The sequence below is a fragment of the Sesamum indicum genome, linkage group LG3 (assembly GCF_000512975.1).
Source record: "Sesamum indicum cultivar Zhongzhi No. 13 linkage group LG3, S_indicum_v1.0, whole genome shotgun sequence".
In the NCBI taxonomy this organism is placed as follows: domain Eukaryota; kingdom Viridiplantae; phylum Streptophyta; class Magnoliopsida; order Lamiales; family Pedaliaceae; genus Sesamum; species Sesamum indicum.
In genome coordinates, this window is record NC_026147.1 from 9,424,263 (window position 1) to 9,441,600 (window position 17,338).

The 17,338-nt window shown below is 35.4% G+C and overlaps 3 protein-coding genes across 10 annotated transcripts; 1 reads left to right on the forward strand and 2 right to left on the reverse strand.

The window, feature by feature from the left end:
* On the reverse strand, positions 171–3,475 carry LOC110011263 (zinc finger CCCH domain-containing protein 62-like). Of its 3 annotated transcripts, none has more exons than XM_020692434.1 (9): positions 3,287–3,475; positions 2,773–2,891; positions 2,558–2,672; positions 2,413–2,474; positions 1,991–2,042; positions 1,622–1,733; positions 1,339–1,437; positions 1,139–1,266; positions 171–1,005 (listed from the first exon to the last, which is right to left on the reverse strand). In XM_020692434.1, the coding sequence occupies exons 1-9, from the start codon at positions 3,388–3,390 to the stop codon at positions 420–422; spliced, it is 1,377 nt and encodes a 458-aa protein (XP_020548093.1). In that variant the 5' UTR covers positions 3,391–3,475; the 3' UTR covers positions 171–419. The 3 variants fall into 3 exon arrangements, with proteins under 3 accessions (XP_020548093.1, XP_020548092.1, XP_020548091.1); XM_020692433.1 differs by having other exon boundaries at positions 2,000–2,042; positions 3,242–3,475; XM_020692432.1 differs by having other exon boundaries at positions 3,242–3,475.
* LOC105157825 (3-oxoacyl-[acyl-carrier-protein] synthase II, chloroplastic) lies at positions 4,225–9,988 on the forward strand. Of its 4 annotated transcripts, XM_020692691.1 has the most exons (14): positions 4,225–4,305; positions 5,322–5,762; positions 6,473–6,678; positions 6,769–6,972; positions 7,118–7,228; positions 7,325–7,420; positions 7,509–7,554; positions 7,645–7,724; positions 7,942–8,010; positions 8,143–8,227; positions 8,666–8,820; positions 8,893–8,973; positions 9,191–9,250; positions 9,336–9,988. In XM_020692691.1, exons 2-14 carry the CDS (start codon positions 5,387–5,389, stop codon positions 9,468–9,470), a joined length of 1,704 nt encoding a protein of 567 aa, XP_020548350.1. In that variant the 5' UTR covers positions 4,225–4,305; positions 5,322–5,386; the 3' UTR covers positions 9,471–9,988. The 4 variants fall into 4 exon arrangements, with proteins under 4 accessions (XP_020548350.1, XP_020548351.1, XP_011072620.1 ...); XM_011074318.2 differs by lacking the exon at positions 4,225–4,305 and having other exon boundaries at positions 5,054–5,762; XM_020692693.1 differs by lacking the exon at positions 4,225–4,305 and having other exon boundaries at positions 5,628–5,762; positions 6,473–6,625.
* LOC105157826 (25.3 kDa vesicle transport protein) lies at positions 9,842–13,734 on the reverse strand. 3 transcript variants are annotated; one of them, XM_011074322.2, is made up of 7 exons: positions 13,472–13,734; positions 12,764–12,834; positions 12,021–12,229; positions 11,289–11,449; positions 11,019–11,165; positions 10,624–10,700; positions 9,842–10,193 (listed from the first exon to the last, which is right to left on the reverse strand). In XM_011074322.2, the coding sequence occupies exons 3-7, from the start codon at positions 12,206–12,208 to the stop codon at positions 10,110–10,112; spliced, it is 657 nt and encodes a 218-aa protein (XP_011072624.1). In that variant the 5' UTR covers positions 12,209–12,229; positions 12,764–12,834; positions 13,472–13,734; the 3' UTR covers positions 9,842–10,109. The 3 variants fall into 3 exon arrangements, with proteins under 3 accessions (XP_011072624.1, XP_011072622.1, XP_011072623.1); XM_011074320.2 differs by having other exon boundaries at positions 12,719–12,834; XM_011074321.2 differs by lacking the exon at positions 12,764–12,834.

Sequence of the window (17,338 nt, forward strand, 5' to 3'; positions counted from 1 at the left end):
AGTCTCTCGTCTTGGCACATTGGATGCATTATGTAGATTATTGATGCAGTAGGTATGGTGGTGTAAATGAATAAATGATGTTATTACTGATCAAGTTTATATGATCTTCAGCTTCCCATTTCAGTAAGAATTTTCTTAGGTTCGCACTTATCAAAAAGATTGTGATTTGCGCAGACAGTTTACCTTAAAGGAATGTTGAAACAAGAATAGTACAAGAATTAAGGGAACTAAAGTTACCAAGATAAGCGATGTCAATGATGAAGAACTAGCTCTAGTTGCATCAACAGAAATTGCTTAAATCGGTTTCGAATTGAATTCCACTAATGTTTTCTTTTTCTGGCTTTGGAGCTGGAAAAACGAATTTCCAACCAATGAAGGATCAAAAGTGAAGTCATTCTGGTGAAATAAAATGCTTCTCTTCACACCTTGTTTCCAGCTGATTCATGTACATATTTACACCTTTCTCCAAAGTAGCACCTTCCTTGAACATAATATCGGCATCTCTGCTTTTGTTCCCAGCCTTGTGCTTCAACTGGTCGGTTTAAGTGCTGCCTGTGACACGCATGTGTTTGCTGAGGATGGCTAGGAAAATTGAGGTTCATGTTAGAAATCCTTTGCATGCTGTTGTGAGCAAGCCCATGCCATGGACTCTGATTTTCTTTGAAAGCATGTGTTTGCTGCAACAGATTCCTGATATGATTAGAGTTTGAAAGGTAGCTACCGGAATCTCCTCGGGTGGGACTTCTTGCAGCATGGTAGTTCATATGTTGTCCTTCATAAGAGCCCCTGCAGTCTCTGTGTTGATGGTGTCTCTGGAAGCTGCAGTTCATGCTGATCTGAGATTGCATTTGATGAAGCCCTTCTGGCAGCATATGTGCATTTGAAGTACCATAAGTAGGGTTTCCGTGCAAATTTTCTTGCTGGATTGGTGTGTTTACTTCAAAAGTTTTCAGAGGCTCTCTTCTTTCCTCTTGTTTTTTGTTTGGATGTTCATTTCTTGCTGCCCTGAACATACAAAAGATGTACTATTACTGATTAAGATAAAGTTTCAAACATCAAAAAATTCATGCATGCTGTGTAAACTCCTCCACGTTCAGACCTCAAGATCGAGAACCCGATAATAAACACCATCCAATACCTGGTTGGCTTGTGCATTTGTCGCATTTCTTTCTGTTGTATGCGTGCTTCCCTAGTCAAGCGAGCAACACCACCTCTAGCATGCTTTTCTGACAAAATTTTCTGCCTCTCCCCTTCATCTTCCCATTTCTGAATCACAAGAGGGTATACATTACATGATAATGAACAGAGGCATGAACAGAAACATCTGACTGAACGGACCTGTCTCATTGTTTTCAATCTGTAGAGGTTCCTTCCTTTGATGAGCAACGGGTGAAGTGGCGGCAGTGGTTTCTCTCCTTTACTCCACAGCACTTCGATCTGTCAGAGCAGGTAATAAGTGTATTTCATTTCGAGACTTGAACAATTATCTAATTGCTAAAATTGATGGTGAATATTTTATCTAGGTCACTGTCTCTTCTCTATCAAATATGCTGTACTGACATAACATCTAATCTATCATCTCAAAAGTCCAATGAAAACTAAGTTGATCAAGGTTGATCACCGTAAACGTATGTTGCTGCTTGGCAGCCCCATAGCTCTCCTTCACAATCCGCCCAGCAACAACTCTTGTGCCACAAGGAGGACCATTGGCACTTCGAGATGCAATGTTGAACCTGAAGAGCCGTCAATAGTCACAAATTAACACATAGTCTTTCTGAATTTGTATATGTTGTGGATGGCCAAATAACAAATCAGTATTTCTCCAATATCTAAAAGAGGTATCCGCAGTAGCACTAATTCTTTACATTAACCATCACAAGCTAAAAAGAGGGTGAAGTCTTGGTTAAACATTTCCATTCTTCGACTCTATAATGTAATGGTGATTGACAAACTAAATCAAATCTTCAGTGAGCGAATGGCAAAGGCTTACGCTTCGTACACATTCTGTTCAAACATAACTATGTCTCCCATGCATGCATCACCTGCATAATTTGAAAATTTAAATCAGGCATGGAAGACAAATAAAATGTCCAAACAAATAATGATCAAGATCAAAACCTTAGTATCCTTTGAGGACACCCAATTAGAACTAGAAATTCAGCTAGTAAAATGGCAGAGGAGTGCTGACACGAGGACTACAAGAATGAGTCTATGTCTATCACAAGAGAAAATGACTTAATCATCAGTAATTTACCATCAATTTTCACCAAGTCTTCACAAATTCATGACTATCCTGCTTAGGTCGACTAAGGGTCACATTTGTAAGCTACAGAAACTATCCATAATTGGACTCATGAAGCATAAATTATTGGCATGAAATTCTTCATAACACATGAAGCTATTAAAGAATACCTTTGCAGTTCAACACGAAACTAGATGCCGGATACTTTTTCTCCCCATCACCATTGACAATACTGAAATACATGTACATGAATCAATGAGTTCAAACAGAAAATCTGCTTCCATACTCAAACCAAAAGACTGGGTAGAAAATTACTCAATGTGCTCCTTAATCCGCAGAATAAGTGTCTCTTTATTGCCACTCAATCTTAATCCATGTTTCCTTAAGTAAATCTTGCATTCCTCCACTTTTAGTCTCTCCACCGGACCAACTGACACCATAGCAAAATACCAATATAAATGACATATGGACAAACAAGCACATAACACACACATGAAAAAAAGCTCGACCCAATGCAGTATTAGATAAACCTTCAACAATTTTCTGAATAGTTTCATAGCTTTTCTGTTCCTTCTCATTAAGCTCCGGTACAACCATTTCTACGCCATCTGACTCTTCGTTTTCTTTTCCAGCATGCCCCTTTACAACACTAAGAGAACAAACATGCCTCCGTTTAAATTTCACAAAAAAATGATGATCCAAGATTGATGTATAACCACATTTATCGGCATAGAGCAGACATGATAATTTCACAAACTAGGAAAAACAAGACAAACATATCAAAATCACAGAAAAATGATGCTGAAATCACAAATAATCCATCATTTCCACACATAGACTTCTCATCAGCAAACAAGTGGGCATTTCCTACTTACACTTTTCACCAAAAAAGATGCTAACATTGACAGCAAATAATCATTTCACACGCATACAGAAATCATCAGGAAAACAAAACGCAAACTCAAACATGCGTTTTCCAATACAAAGGTAGTTGAATACTGTGTCTTGATTTTTCTCTTAAAAGAAAGATTTGAGAAGGTTAACCGAGTCTCCTCAAGGACATCGAAAGTCGGGTCGTCCTGCGAATCATCTGAGTATTCTGCATCAGTTTCAGATTCACCATAACGGTAATCCTCGCAAATATCCATTGTTGTGATCGAAATCTTGAGGGAGCTCCAAAAAAGAAAAGAGGATTATTTGCAGAGAGATTTTGGGGTTTCCCCTTTTCTTGTTCAAATTTGGTGTTTTTGAAAAGGTTACCGTTGGATACATAAAAGGACTCTGCAGTCTGCTCTGGCCTCCTTGACTTTTTGGGCCGATTTAACTCCTTAGTTTGGGCCTATAACTGGGCTTATGCCTTTTCGGCCTATCTTAACTCCTCAGTTTGGGCCTGAAGTTGGCCCCATGGAATTTTGGGCCAGTTTTAATTCTTTATCATGGGCCTATAAGTTGGCTATTGATTTTTGGGCCAATAGTAACTTTTTTATTTTGGGCTATTACCGGGCTAATTTAAGTTTTCGGGCTGATCTTAACTCCTCAGTTTGGGGCTATAACTGGGCTCTAACAATTTTCATGTACTACAAATGCAATTGGAACATAAAACATATTCAAATCCATCTATAATAAAAGGAATTGATTTTACCCATATGGATTTTTGAAGAAAATTAACACATAGCTGGCAACTAAGAATAAAGATTAATTTTTTCAATTTAATTGTCTCATTCTAATCATCATTTGACTAGTTAATCCGCCGACTTATTCGATGATTGGTGTTTAGAATCAGGAATAATAATCATAAACAAAAAAGGGTTCTTCTTCTTCCAAAGATTTTTGAAGAATATCCCTCTGGATATGTCTTTTTCAAAATATTAAAAAATTTTGATTAAGAATTAAACTATGTTTATTGTAAAACAGTTTAACACGTAAAGTTGTCATTAGTTACTTGGGAATGCCTTTCAGTCAAGAGAACAAATAAGAATACAAGTAAAGCGTTTTTTCAGCACCTCCACTGTTTCTGCACAGCTATTGGAAAAGCAAACTCAACTTAAGGCCTTCATATTTGTGTGAGTATCCATCTATCTATCTCCTCTTCACAACTCAACAATTTATTTATTTTTAAATTTATGCTTTTTCATTGGTTCTCTTTCTTTCTTTCTTCTTTTCTTTTTTTCTCCTTTTTTTTTTTAAGTACAGTGGTCGGATAAAAGTTAGAGACAAATTGAATTTAAATATAAAATCTTTTGTTCATCGAGAAGAGTGATGTCAGTTCAATCAATTAATTGTTGGTGATTGACTCTCTTTCTTTTTTAAGTAATTTTTTGTGAAGATTAATATATGTTGTTTAGATTTAAGTTATTTAATATTTTTTATTATTTTTACAATTTATTATGTGTAGAGTGGAGAGTTTATGGTAGTATCGTTTTTCTTTAAAAATATATATTTTAAAAATTTAGAAATTTAAATCTAATCTAACAGTCCACCGAGTTCAATTGCCCATACTCGATTTAGGATGGTCGGGCATTGAGTTCAAAACTTTTCTTTTTGGGTTCGAGTCTCGAATTTTGACAAGTCCATTGTTGTCATTTCTATCGTTAGCTTTAAAAAAAAGTGACAAAGGTAAAAATATTGGTTATGAAAATGGTAAATATGTGAGTGTTCTTTTTTCTAAAAAATTAATACTTGAAATGTAATATCTGTCACTGTCTAAATGGTCAATTTTCTAAAGAAAAAACGTGTAGTCGATTAGGAACTATGCTATTTATCATTATTTAATAGATTTATTTATGAAGTCCACATTAGTTGAAAGAAGAGTACTTGCGAGTATGAAAATCCGTTATGCTTTTGCATGAAATCATCATGATCATGGTCACAACCCACCCCGGTTAAAGTTTCTGTTCTCTTACTCAGCAGTTTGAAAACGACAGTCTGAAATGTACATTTGTTTTGATTATGTGTCCATATCTTTGCTAGCTTCTGCACTATTCCACCAGCACAACCCATCTCCTCACAAATCCCACCCCACCTACAAACTTCACTTCTGATCCAAATTCTTCTTCCTGGAACTGTGATTTTTTGACAGATTTTCCATCTGGGCTGCTGTAATTCTCGCTAAAGATTGAATCTTTGTTGTGTTTACCTTGAAAAATGGTGGTGGCTTCCTCTGTTGCATCTCCACTCTGCACATGGTTAGTGGCAGCATGCATGACTGCGCCGAGTGAAAAGGGAACCTTTTGTAAGCCGTCGGAGTTTATAAAGTGCCCAAAGAAGTTAAGTAGGTCAGCTAGAAGGAAGAGTATGGTGGCTCAGAAGAGTGGGAGCTTGGTTTCTTCTTTGTATGGTTGTGGAATTAACAGTTTGATGAGTTTTTGTCCCTTTGAGCCCTGTGAAGAGTACTATAATTCACAGGGATTATCTCCTTGTTTTGCTTTGTTTGGAGAGAATGGATTCTCTCTTCTTTTTGGGTCCAAGACTTTACCAATGAACCGCAAGCAAAGGAGGTTGAATCAAGCTTCTAATTCTGGTAATTAGTTCATACTCTTTTGAATTGATGATTTCTTATGATCTGCTAGTGCTTACTTTAGTTTAGTAATGGATGTATTTATTAACTTTTAGCTGTGTCTTTTGGTTGGAATTTGGATAGTTATGATAGTATTTTTAATAATTAATGTCAAATGTTATGCATCCTTTTGAGTGGTTTTTGAGCAGGGGATCTTTACATGAAACCTGATGTGACTGCCAATTTTATTCTAAAAGCTTACACCTTTGAATGCACTTTAATACTGTATTATGTAGGGGAGGTTTTGGTTTATCCTAAATGTGTACTTACAACATCTATTCGCCAATGGAATGAGGGATTGATATAAAAGAACTTGAAAATGAAATCACTTTCTTAAATGGTTTTTCTAGCTTTTGGTGCAAGTGGAGATCAGGATCATAATGCTAAAGAATGAAAGCTTTTCTTTCTAGATAATTTGATGAAAGGGAAGTTCTCCACCTACTTTGTTCTTATCTTTCAATCAGCTCTATGATTGTGGTGCAATTGATATATGGTTGGATAAGATAATTTCGTTTTTTTGACTTCTTAATGCCAAGAAACGTGCTAACAATATTTGACGTCAATAAATTTTCACTCGTGGAATTTATTTCCTACTTCTTGATTTGTATGCAACTAATGTGGGCTCATCTGAAGATGTTTATCAAAGGTCTGAAAGTATTGAGCTTTTGTGCTAGGTAAAACAATGGTTGTAGGTGTACAACCTGAGAAACAAGTCAGCATGAAAAAGAAACTTGTAACAAAGAAAAGGAGGGTTGTTGTTACAGGACTTGGTGTTGTGTCGCCACTTGGACATGATGCGGATGTGTTTTACGGTAATCTTCTTGAAGGTATTAGCGGGGTTAGCCAGATTGAGGCATTTGACTGTACTGAGTTTCCCACAGTAAATCTTCCTAGACTTCCTCTTATTGTATTACTGTTTGTTTTGGGGGGAAGTTAGGATATGGATCTTGATATGTAGCTCGTTCAACAGCGGATTGCAGGAGAAATCAAGAATTTCTCGCCTGATGGTTGGGTCTCACCAAAGCTTTCAAAGCGGGCTGATAAGTTCATGCTTTATTTGCTGACTGCCGGCAAAAAAGCTTTGGCAGATGGTGGGATTACTGATGATGTCATGGCGGAGTTAGACAAGACTAGATGTGGGATCATAATTGGTTCTGCTCTTGGGGGAATGAAGGTATCTTTTTACATATTCCTATTATCTATTTAGAACGACTTTTAAGTGAAAAGCCTTGTCATTAGCAAGTCATACAAGAATAAACTTTCTGAACCCACTAAAGTTCTCTTACTTCTTCAACAACACCTAACCATGCTTTTAACAGGTTTTTAGCGACGCCATAGAAGCTTTAAGGATATCGCACAAGAAGATGAATCCATTCTGTATCCCGTTTGCAACGAGTAATATGGGCTCTGCTGTTCTTGCAATTGATTTGGTAAGTTAATTTTTCATGAGGTAAGCAAATAGATCATGGCATATCGTGAAAATGTATGCATGGATTGAGAACAATGATCTGATCACTGATCTGCAGGGTTGGATGGGTCCAAATTACTCGATATCTGCAGCTTGTGCAACGAGCAACTTCTGTATACTAGATGCAGCCAATCATATCATAAGAGGTGAAACAGTAAGTGTCTATCTTTGGTTACATCTTGAGCCTGCTTGGTTACTCCTGCACGTGTCTCGATTTTGATCTAAATGACTGTGACTTGCAGGATATGATGCTGTGTGGTGGCTCTGATGCAGCAATTATTCCCATAGGTTAGTAATACTTCAAAACTTTAACACTGCTCTATTATCTTTTTTGCACATGTCGCATCCAGAGGTCATCCTTAAATCATCATGTTACAGGATTGGGAGGATTTGCTGCATGTCAAGCGTTGTCACAGAGGAATGATGAACCGACCAAAGCTTCTCGCCCGTGGGATGTGGTATTGCTTCTGTTTAATTTTATTTGTCTTAGATAAACATGGTTATATCCACGTTCATCCGAGAATGCTTGTTTCGATGTTATGCACATATAACTGCACGAATGTCTTTGAATTGAGCCCAAATGCTAAGTGCATCTTGAAATGATTACATGGAATTCCTCAAGTGATTTCTCCTTCATTCAAAATTGACACTTTGCTTGACTTTGTAACGGAGTAGCATTGTGATGGATTTGTTATGGGAGAAGGAGCTGCTGTGCTGCTCCTGGAAGAACTAGAGCATGCAAAGGTATGCTTCTAAGAAATCAAATATGTAAATGATCAGAACAGGAATAAAGTACAGATCTCGAGTTATTTAAGTAATCTTGTTTACCTAAAGATATGATTTTGACTGAATCTCATGTTCTAACTAATATGGTAGCGGAGAGGTGCGACTATCTATGCAGAATTTCTAGGTGGAAGCTCCACATGTGATGCATATCATACGACTGAGCCACATCCTGATGGTAAACATCCAGAATTCCCGGCATTGATCTATGAAGCTTTTATAAGTTACTATTACGATTGGTTATATTAAAGAAAATTGTTTCTTATGTGGACGTACAATGTTGTGCAATGCAATGCTAAATGTGAAGTTAAAAGTTACGTGCCATGTCATGTTGCGGTTGATCATTTAAGTGCTATATCAGTTAGGAATTGTTGAACAGTGAAACTTCACTAGTTTTGCTTATAAACTTTCATATTCAGCAAGATTTCGTGATATATACTTGTGATGGCCTGTATTGCCCCTTGAATCATGCAGCACTCTTGGGTTTTTTAGACTACATAGGGACCCACCTCTCTTAAAGAGTTATCAGAGCCTTGGATCTGTTTTGGCTACTCTCTGATATTCTCCAGTCGGTCAATGACTGATATGTAACGCCACTCGTCCCTCATAAACTCAGGAAGAGGAATTGTCCTTTGCATAGAGAAGGCCTTGGCTGAGTCAGGGGTAGCCAGAGAAGATATCAACTATATAAATGCTCATGCCACATCAACACCGTTGGCTGACTTGATCGAATGCCAAGCTATAAATCATTGTTTTGGACAAAACACTGAGGTGATTGTCTGAAGAGCCTGAACTGGTTGGATTATTGTCTGGTATTTGTGTTCTTAAACTGGTTTATTTCAGCTGAGGATGAACTCAACAAAATCGATGATCGGTCACCTGCTGGGGGCTGCTGGTGCTGTTGAAGCTGTCGCAACTGTCAAGGTAATTTGCTATCTAGTAATTGTCACTTAGATTTTCCAGTGAAACCAGTTCATGGTAAAACGAACCCCTCTTCCAGAGTCCTAGCCTTGCACGATTATGTACTAGTCAGTTATATGGCCTCGTACGTGTAACTATAGCTACATATTATAACTTGCATGTAGACCAACAGAAAGTTTGTTTTCTGTTTACCATTTTGATAAATATGGTTCTTGATTAGGCCATACAGACGGGATGGATTCATCCAAATGTCAATCTTGAACGCCCTGATGAAGGCGTGGTATGGTTTTCTTGAATATGTTGGTCTACTTGTCTTAATTCCTGTGTTATTATTGATTTATTCTGATGAAATGCTGCAATCCCAGGATGCAAATATACTTGTCGGCTGCAAGCGGGAACGCTTAGATGTAAAAGTAGCACTCTCTAATTCACTCGGCTTTGGAGGACACAACTCATCCATTGTATTTGCCGCCTACAAAGACTGTAAAGCAACTGCATGAACAAACCCAGTGGCTTGAGATTGAGTACTGCAATTTGAATCATGATTTTCCTTTCCTTCGGTTTGTACATTTTAACTGAGAGATATAAAGTTCTTCACTTCTAAACTAATCCCATATTTGAATACCGAACCATCATGTTCTATTCCGAGCAGCTATCATGTTCTATTCCGAGCAGCTGATCAAGATCAATCGGCAAAAATCACAGGCATGGCCACTGATAATCTTTCAGGCTAAACAACCAGAAACAGGCAGCTAATTCAAAACCATCTCGATGTAATGAATACCGGAAAAAGATAAGGAAATATTATGTGAAAAAGAAAAAAACTACTGGAAAAATCTTAACGTTATGTCTATCAATGTGAAAAATACAGTACCGAGTAACTAGATGTATATGTAGATAGAGATATGTAAAGGAAGATGATGCAACCAGGTTTATACGACATGTTAATATCGAATTATCTCTTAATCAAATATCTCTATTTTCCAACAGGGCCTTAAGTGCCAAAAAAAAAAAAAAATTGAAGAAGAAGTCCTTTAATCAGATCTTGATCTCTGAAGATGAAATACAGTTGTGAACCGAGGAGCAGCAAAGAAGTTAGCAAGACTGAAAGAACTCGTCCACTACAAATGGCTGCAGCATCACCAGAACTTCTTTCTGACCCAGAAGAGGAGGAAGACAACTCCTAGGACGACAGCAACAGGAGCCCATTTCCGAATCAAAGCCTAGTCAATGATCAATAAGTCATTTATAAGAGTCTGAAAGCTGAATCTTTTTAATGAATGCAGGAAACTGAACTGATCCAATTCCTAGGTGGTAATGAAGAAGAAAATTAATGAACTAACTAAAATGCACAAATACGGTGGTTTTTAACAGCAAAAATGTCTACATTGAGTATAAGAACTCAAACATCGGTGTTGAATATGTAAAGCTCCTCACTATTCTCAGAAAAAGCAGGGTTTTAATCGGAACTAAAAAATTGGTGCTGAATTTGATCAATGGTTTAACATAGGTTTGAAAAGGAGCTATACAGAATTACTTTCATGTACCAAGCCAAACAGAAAGAAACTTCTGCAAACATGCATCACTGTAAAAGCCCAAATCAATTGAATCTGTAAATCACAGTCTCTGTTAACAATTAAACAATCAAATTACCTGGCGGTTCAAATCTTTTGCCTTATCAGCGTATATGCGGGATTCAGATGTCAATCGACTGGACATCTGACTGACCTCTGCAAAAGATTATTATTAGAATAATGTGGATTTCGGGTTTGCAGGGGAAAAGAAAACCAGAACATATAAGTGATGCACTATAGAATTTAGCCCACAAAATCAAAGAAGAAATGATGAAACTTCATCTGAAAACTAGAAACATAAAAAGGCTCTGAAGCAGAAAATTCCATCCTGTGAAACGTTAGCTCAAAACTCATGCCCATCAAATACAAACAGGTCATGAGGCAGGTTATCAATTACTCCAACATTGTTTTATCCAAATTGTTCCAGTAACATTGATCTCAACAATACGAGAAGTTTGATGACGTATCACTTACGGTCCAACTTTTCACCAACACCAAGAACTTCCTGTACATTACGAGTCATTATCTGGTGAACTTCATAAAGTTCATCATTCAATTTTGCAATATTCCGCTGAGTTCTTGTATCCTGGTACAATTTCTTTGTCTTCTGTATGAATGTATCTGCAAATGCAAGTGAAGCCAGTGATCAGAAACCAAAAGTACTTATTTGGAAAAATATGAGAAGAACCAGCACTAACGTTTCTTATATAAGCATGTAAAAGAAAGCAAAGGCAACAACATTACCAAATTTGATGAAAGCATAAGGTCTTGCAGCAGTTTCAATTTGATTCCCATATGCACGCTCAAATTCATTCTTGAGGTCTTCCAGATATTGAAACGAAAGCTTCTTGGGGTAAGAGCGATCACACATTGTCAAATAGCAGACACGTCCTTCAATAATATAACTACATGCCCAAGTTAAGGTCACAAATTGCCAGTTCACAGGAAGAAAAGAATATTACTAATACAAATTGAACTTTTGAATATATTTTGACATATTGCAGCTCGAAATAAAAAGGCCACCATAACATCATGGCAACAATTTCAGGAAAGCAAAATTGGCCATCAGAGGCAGAAGCCAGCTTTAATGAATAACATTCTGACATCACCAAAACCCATGAATGCATTCAGTTTTGGAACTGATTATATCCACTTGATGGCTGAGTGTACAGCATATATGCAGTTTCAATAACCTATGGAGCATTGGCAAGCCTTTACAGTAGTCGGACAAAGAAACAGCTTGCGAATAATTATCCTACGCATAATAGTTAAATTAGCCAATATACAGCTATTATAATCAGAGTCCTATGAGGAAAGAACACTGCAGAAATATTTTTATCTAAATAAATGACAAAAGAGAAGTTTAGGTGTGTCTAAATACAACATTTTGGCAATTCGTTACAGCTGAGCCAATCCCTTAGTGCAAACAAGCAAAGAGAAAACTGGAAAAGCTAACTAAGACATGCAAAAGGATACTGGAATATATATGGCCCTGTTTCAATCGACATCCGTGAAGGCTCATTTTGGCCCCTTGAGAGGTTTTTGAACAAAGACTTAACTTGCTGTTTGTAAAAGTCAGAATCTGGCACGTCACGACCATCATCCAGTCCTTCTGCTAGAGGAAGGCCATCAGTAACACGAGCAATCATAGTCAACTTCACCATCTTTATTTCACGAGCTCACACCTATAAGACATTTAGTAAAATTAATGAATCACATGATAAAGAGACCAAGGTTTTTGACATTTATACAACCATGGATAGATTCTGCAACTTGTCCAGAAGAACAATAAGATGAGACTGTTGAGAGAACTAAAACTGCATGGCAATGTGGAGTTATCATGCAAATACATCCCGCCCAAGTTCACATGGTATTAAAGTCTAGGAGCATGATAGAGTTCATAGTGCCACCAATAAACGTGAGAAAAGATATGAGAAATAGTGAATTTCAAAATGTTGACTTGTTCATTTTCTGGTCCACAGGCATGCATGTGTCTCGGTTGTTGCTATTCGAACATGAAAAGCATTAGAGTCCCAATTCAACAGCTTAGGAAACATCAAGCAGGCATATTTCATGCGGCGATCAACCAATTAATTTACTATGTTTAACACATGCATCACAAAATTAGGCTCACTGAGAAACAGCAGGAGGCCATTCAGGAAGATCTGCCTTACCTGATCTTATGTGAGTCAGGTAAAAATATCGGAAGGACCACAAACCTCTACTTAACAGGGCACCAATGTAAATGCAACTGAATTGCAGAATACTGATATCTGTGTGGTTTCTGCTCCTGCAAGCACAATTAAGCCCACACCTAAAGCACATTCTCATTGGAAAGGTCTAATTTCATTTTGCTAAGGTTCATGATACACAAGATGTTAACAAAAGTTTCTATGTGAGGCATTTGAAAAGCAGCTGGCATATGCCGTCCTGATTCAAATCTCTAAGCACTGAAGTCTTGAAGAGAATATGCTATGTAAAAGTCTAGAAAATGCTAAAGAATATCTTCTTCTTCATTTGGTCTTTAAAAAGGAAACTACGAGGCATTTGATTGAATATTACAGCATCCCCGTTTTTCTGAGAATACTCAACAACTTCCAAAACTCTTACAATCTGAATAATTATCACTCCAATCGCGGCAGACGATAAATGAAACTTTCATCTCAATCAGATGGAAATGAATAAATACACAAACAAAAGCAATCGCAGAGACTAATTAAGTCTTCCAGCATTTTTCACGAACAATTTAACTAGCATAGACACATCAATTAAGTTCGAATCCAGATGCTATCACACAAACCAAACTGCCAACCAACTCAAACATCTTAAAAACTAATTCCGCAAAAGTGTTTAGGGAAAAAAGTTAATCACACATAAAATGAAATTTCAGAAACATAAATGGACAGAAAAATAACATACTCAGGTACCTATAACATGCGTATGTGAGCCCCTCCCTCTAATGCGCTGTGAATCCCCGATCTCAATTTGGTTTAACAATTTCACGATTGATGCTTGTGCGATGGATCCGCGGGTTGAAACTTGAACGATCTGGAAGAAGGATTAAGATAAGAATCGGAATTGACGAGATTTGATTTTGGGCAGATGGAAAATGATAACAGAAACAGGGTTTTCGCAAATTTTGACTGATTGTAAATAGCGAGTGCTTTTATTGGCGTTACTAATTTTTTTCATGGCGACAGAAAAGTTTAAATGTCGCCAGCAACTGTACAGATTACGTGTTAGAGTGATTTGAAGCACGCGCTTCATATAATAAATAATATTTTATATTTTAAATATATTATTAATAAAAATATATTATTAATAAAAATATATATAAATAGATACATTACATTATAACAAAAAAAAAAAGAAAGAAAGAAAGAAAAAAGTGATATTAGTACAACAAAAAAGTTGGTGCCGTGGTATTATAAATCATCGTTTGTGAATGAGAAGTGTCTTTTCTTTATATGTCAGGATAATAATTCCTTTCCTATTCCTTTTAAATTAAAAATTTTGAACTGTTTAAGTATATATGGATGTCTACTGTCACGCTACCGCCGCCCGCCCCTCGCGTCTCAACACTCCTCGACCCTGAGAACCCCACCCCCACCCTCTCCTATTGCTCCATCAGGAATCCACACAGCAGCCAACTAAGGATGCTATTGAACTTGAGACCATCAACTAGCATCCGTCTCAATCGTTAGATTAGGATTTATGATATATATATATATATATGTTTTAACTTGAACCGTAAATAATACAATGTATCTAAATTATTTTTAATTAATTATAATTTCTATCATATATAAAATATTGTCTTCAGTTATAAATTAATAGAATATTTACAAAATATATTTTAAAAAATAAACAAAAATATTTTTTTAAAAAAAATAAATTAAAATTTAGGGATGATATTTGTGACGACATGCATCCCAAAACAGTAGTCCCAAGTTCATACAACGTATCCGCAATTTACGACGACTTTCAAAACTTGGTATGGCCTTACATCCCAAAAAAAATAAAAGTAATCTCATCCTAAAACCCGATCAAAAAATTGTCAGTTGTAAAGGCTGGACTACAACAATCCGTCTCAAATTTGCCCGTACATTTGTTTGAAATTGAGATTTCATTTTCGAACGGCCGGTTAACTGTCATCCCAATTCCATTCTAGATTTTTGGATGGACAAAATCTTCCCTAGCAATTCCATCCAAATCTTTTTCCGACTTGACCTTTTGAGGCAGGTGTTTTTTTGTTTAAAATCCTTTCGATAGTCTGTCCAAAATATAAAAAGAGTTGTCTATCTATCCCAGAATTCGTTTAAAAAGAGTCTTTTTTTTTTATAGTGTAAAATGAATAAATACAATATATAATATAAAAAATAGAATGTTCAAGATGCATGTTTCAAGCACCACACATCAACATGCCCCAGCATGGGGTGTGTTGAGATTAATGCTGAATAAAAAGACTAAAAAACTCATTTTTTAACTACAAATTTCTCTATTTTTTTGCTTCTTTTAGAAAAAATAAATTAATAAAGCCTATAACGCAGAAAACTTGAGCATTAGAAATATATATTTCAGTTCCACGCATCAAAATGGGTGTATTGAGTGTATTATTGAAAAAATAGACAAAAAAAAAAAAAAAAACTTGCATTTTTTCACCACAAGTTCCTCTTTCTTTAGAGGAAAAATAATTAATAAAGTTTATCTCTACTATTAAAAAGAAAAAACCTTTTCACTCACAAATTGTGATTAATTTCATCGTTGTACCGTTTTTTTGTGAAGGTAAAAATATCCTTCAACCGATAAAATAACTATCATATTTAACTTTTCAAATTTTGCATTAATTGATAAATTAATTTATTTTTTTCTTTTTAATCTAATCTATTGGTTATATATTTTATTTTTATCTATAATATTATTTTTAATATATTTTAAAATATGTAAAAAATTTATTCATTATATGTATAATGGAACGACGTATCACAATTACTAGTATTGGAAGCACAATATCAACATACCTCTATCAATTTGCAGGAGTCGAATAGGGAGTTATAAGAGGGCTTTCTAGCTTTTTCTTGTAAACATCTTTATGAACTTGGATATCTAGTTTAATATGGGCCTAGTAAGCATGGCTTGAGGGTACCGCTGAACCCTACACTGAAACCCCTCAATTTTTGTTCCATACATTTACAAAAAATAAAGTAGGACTCTACATCCTCTATCAATTTGCATTTGGTAGTACTTTTGGTTGAATATAGTTGTACTTGTTTACCCTAACAATTAAAATTAGCTATGAATTACATACATTTGGGGATATTGTGATCTTTCAAATATACCAGTAATAATCTTTTTTTATCTTTTACATAATAAATTTAGTTGATCGATTTAATAATTTTCAAGATTTTAATATTGTATGCATATGCAGAGTTCAACACATATCTGCAAAGAAAATGCCTTATATATGGATACGGTTTTAAAAAGATTCAAAGGTTGTGAGAGTGTAAATAAATTGAAAGAAATAAAAAGGCGAGAAGGATAAATAATTAGATTGAAGCTTATAATAAGATAATAACGTACGTACGTTGCCAAACAGGAATAATTGAAAATTTTAAGTTAGACATACCAATGCTACTACACATAAATTAATTGAATAAAAAGCAATTAGTCAAACACATGAAGGCTCAAACAGGATTCTTTCTTCTATGAGTTAGCATTGGCCGACTGTTGAAGATTATTAACAAAAAAGAACGCTAGAGATACCAATAATATTTTCAAACATTACCTAATGAAAAAAATAACAGTAAAGACGTAGTCTTCAAACTCCACATATCAACATGCCGGCCCCTAGTATGGAATGTATTGATTCTAGTGCTAAATACTACATTAAGAAAAAATCGAATTTTTATATCAAATCCCTCTAATTTATATTTTATTTTGATTCTTTTATTAAAGTCAATAATAGTACTCAAGACGTATTATTTTTTTAAATTCTACACATCAACATAATTGTGACATGGGGTAAGACGAGGGTAGTGCACATAGACTAAATTAAAAAATTTTATTATTTTATTAGAAAAAACACAACTTACTCCCCTGTGATATAAGAAATGAGTAAAAAATCTTTGTGAAAAATAAAATAACAAATTACTCCTTGTGTTTTAGAAAATGAAGCAGGATACTCCTCTATCTAAATCATTATAGGACGTAATTTGCTTCATTTTCTAAAACACATGGGTGTAATTTGCTAATTCTTTTTTCACAGAAAGATATATACTTATTTTATATATTACAGGGGGTAAATCGTATTTAATCCTTTTTTTTAATTATAACTTCTTCCTATATTGGCTTTTCTTAAATAAAATAAATAAATACAACCTATAATTCGAAAAGTAAAACTTTCAAGATGCATGTTTTAAACACCACATATCAACGTGCTCCGTCATCGGGTGTGTTGAATATAATGCTGATTAAAAGGACTAAAGCTCATCTCACCATAAAAAAATTAAATTTTTGCTACACTATAAATGATTACAGTTTAAAAATCATGGTCAATCAAAACTATCAACCACAGTTATTTGAAATCACAGTAAAAATTTAAATTTTTACCACGATTAATCAATATCCGCCATAATTTTTAGCCATAGCTAAAATATTTGCCATGATTTTGGGCCTTTTGGTCATGAGGGCTTGGCTACACTTGTAGAAACAATGACAATGGTCGTCGTGAAGCTTTGATTGATTTATATTTGCCATGATTTTTTTTCTTTTGAATATGAAAAATCAAATTTTTT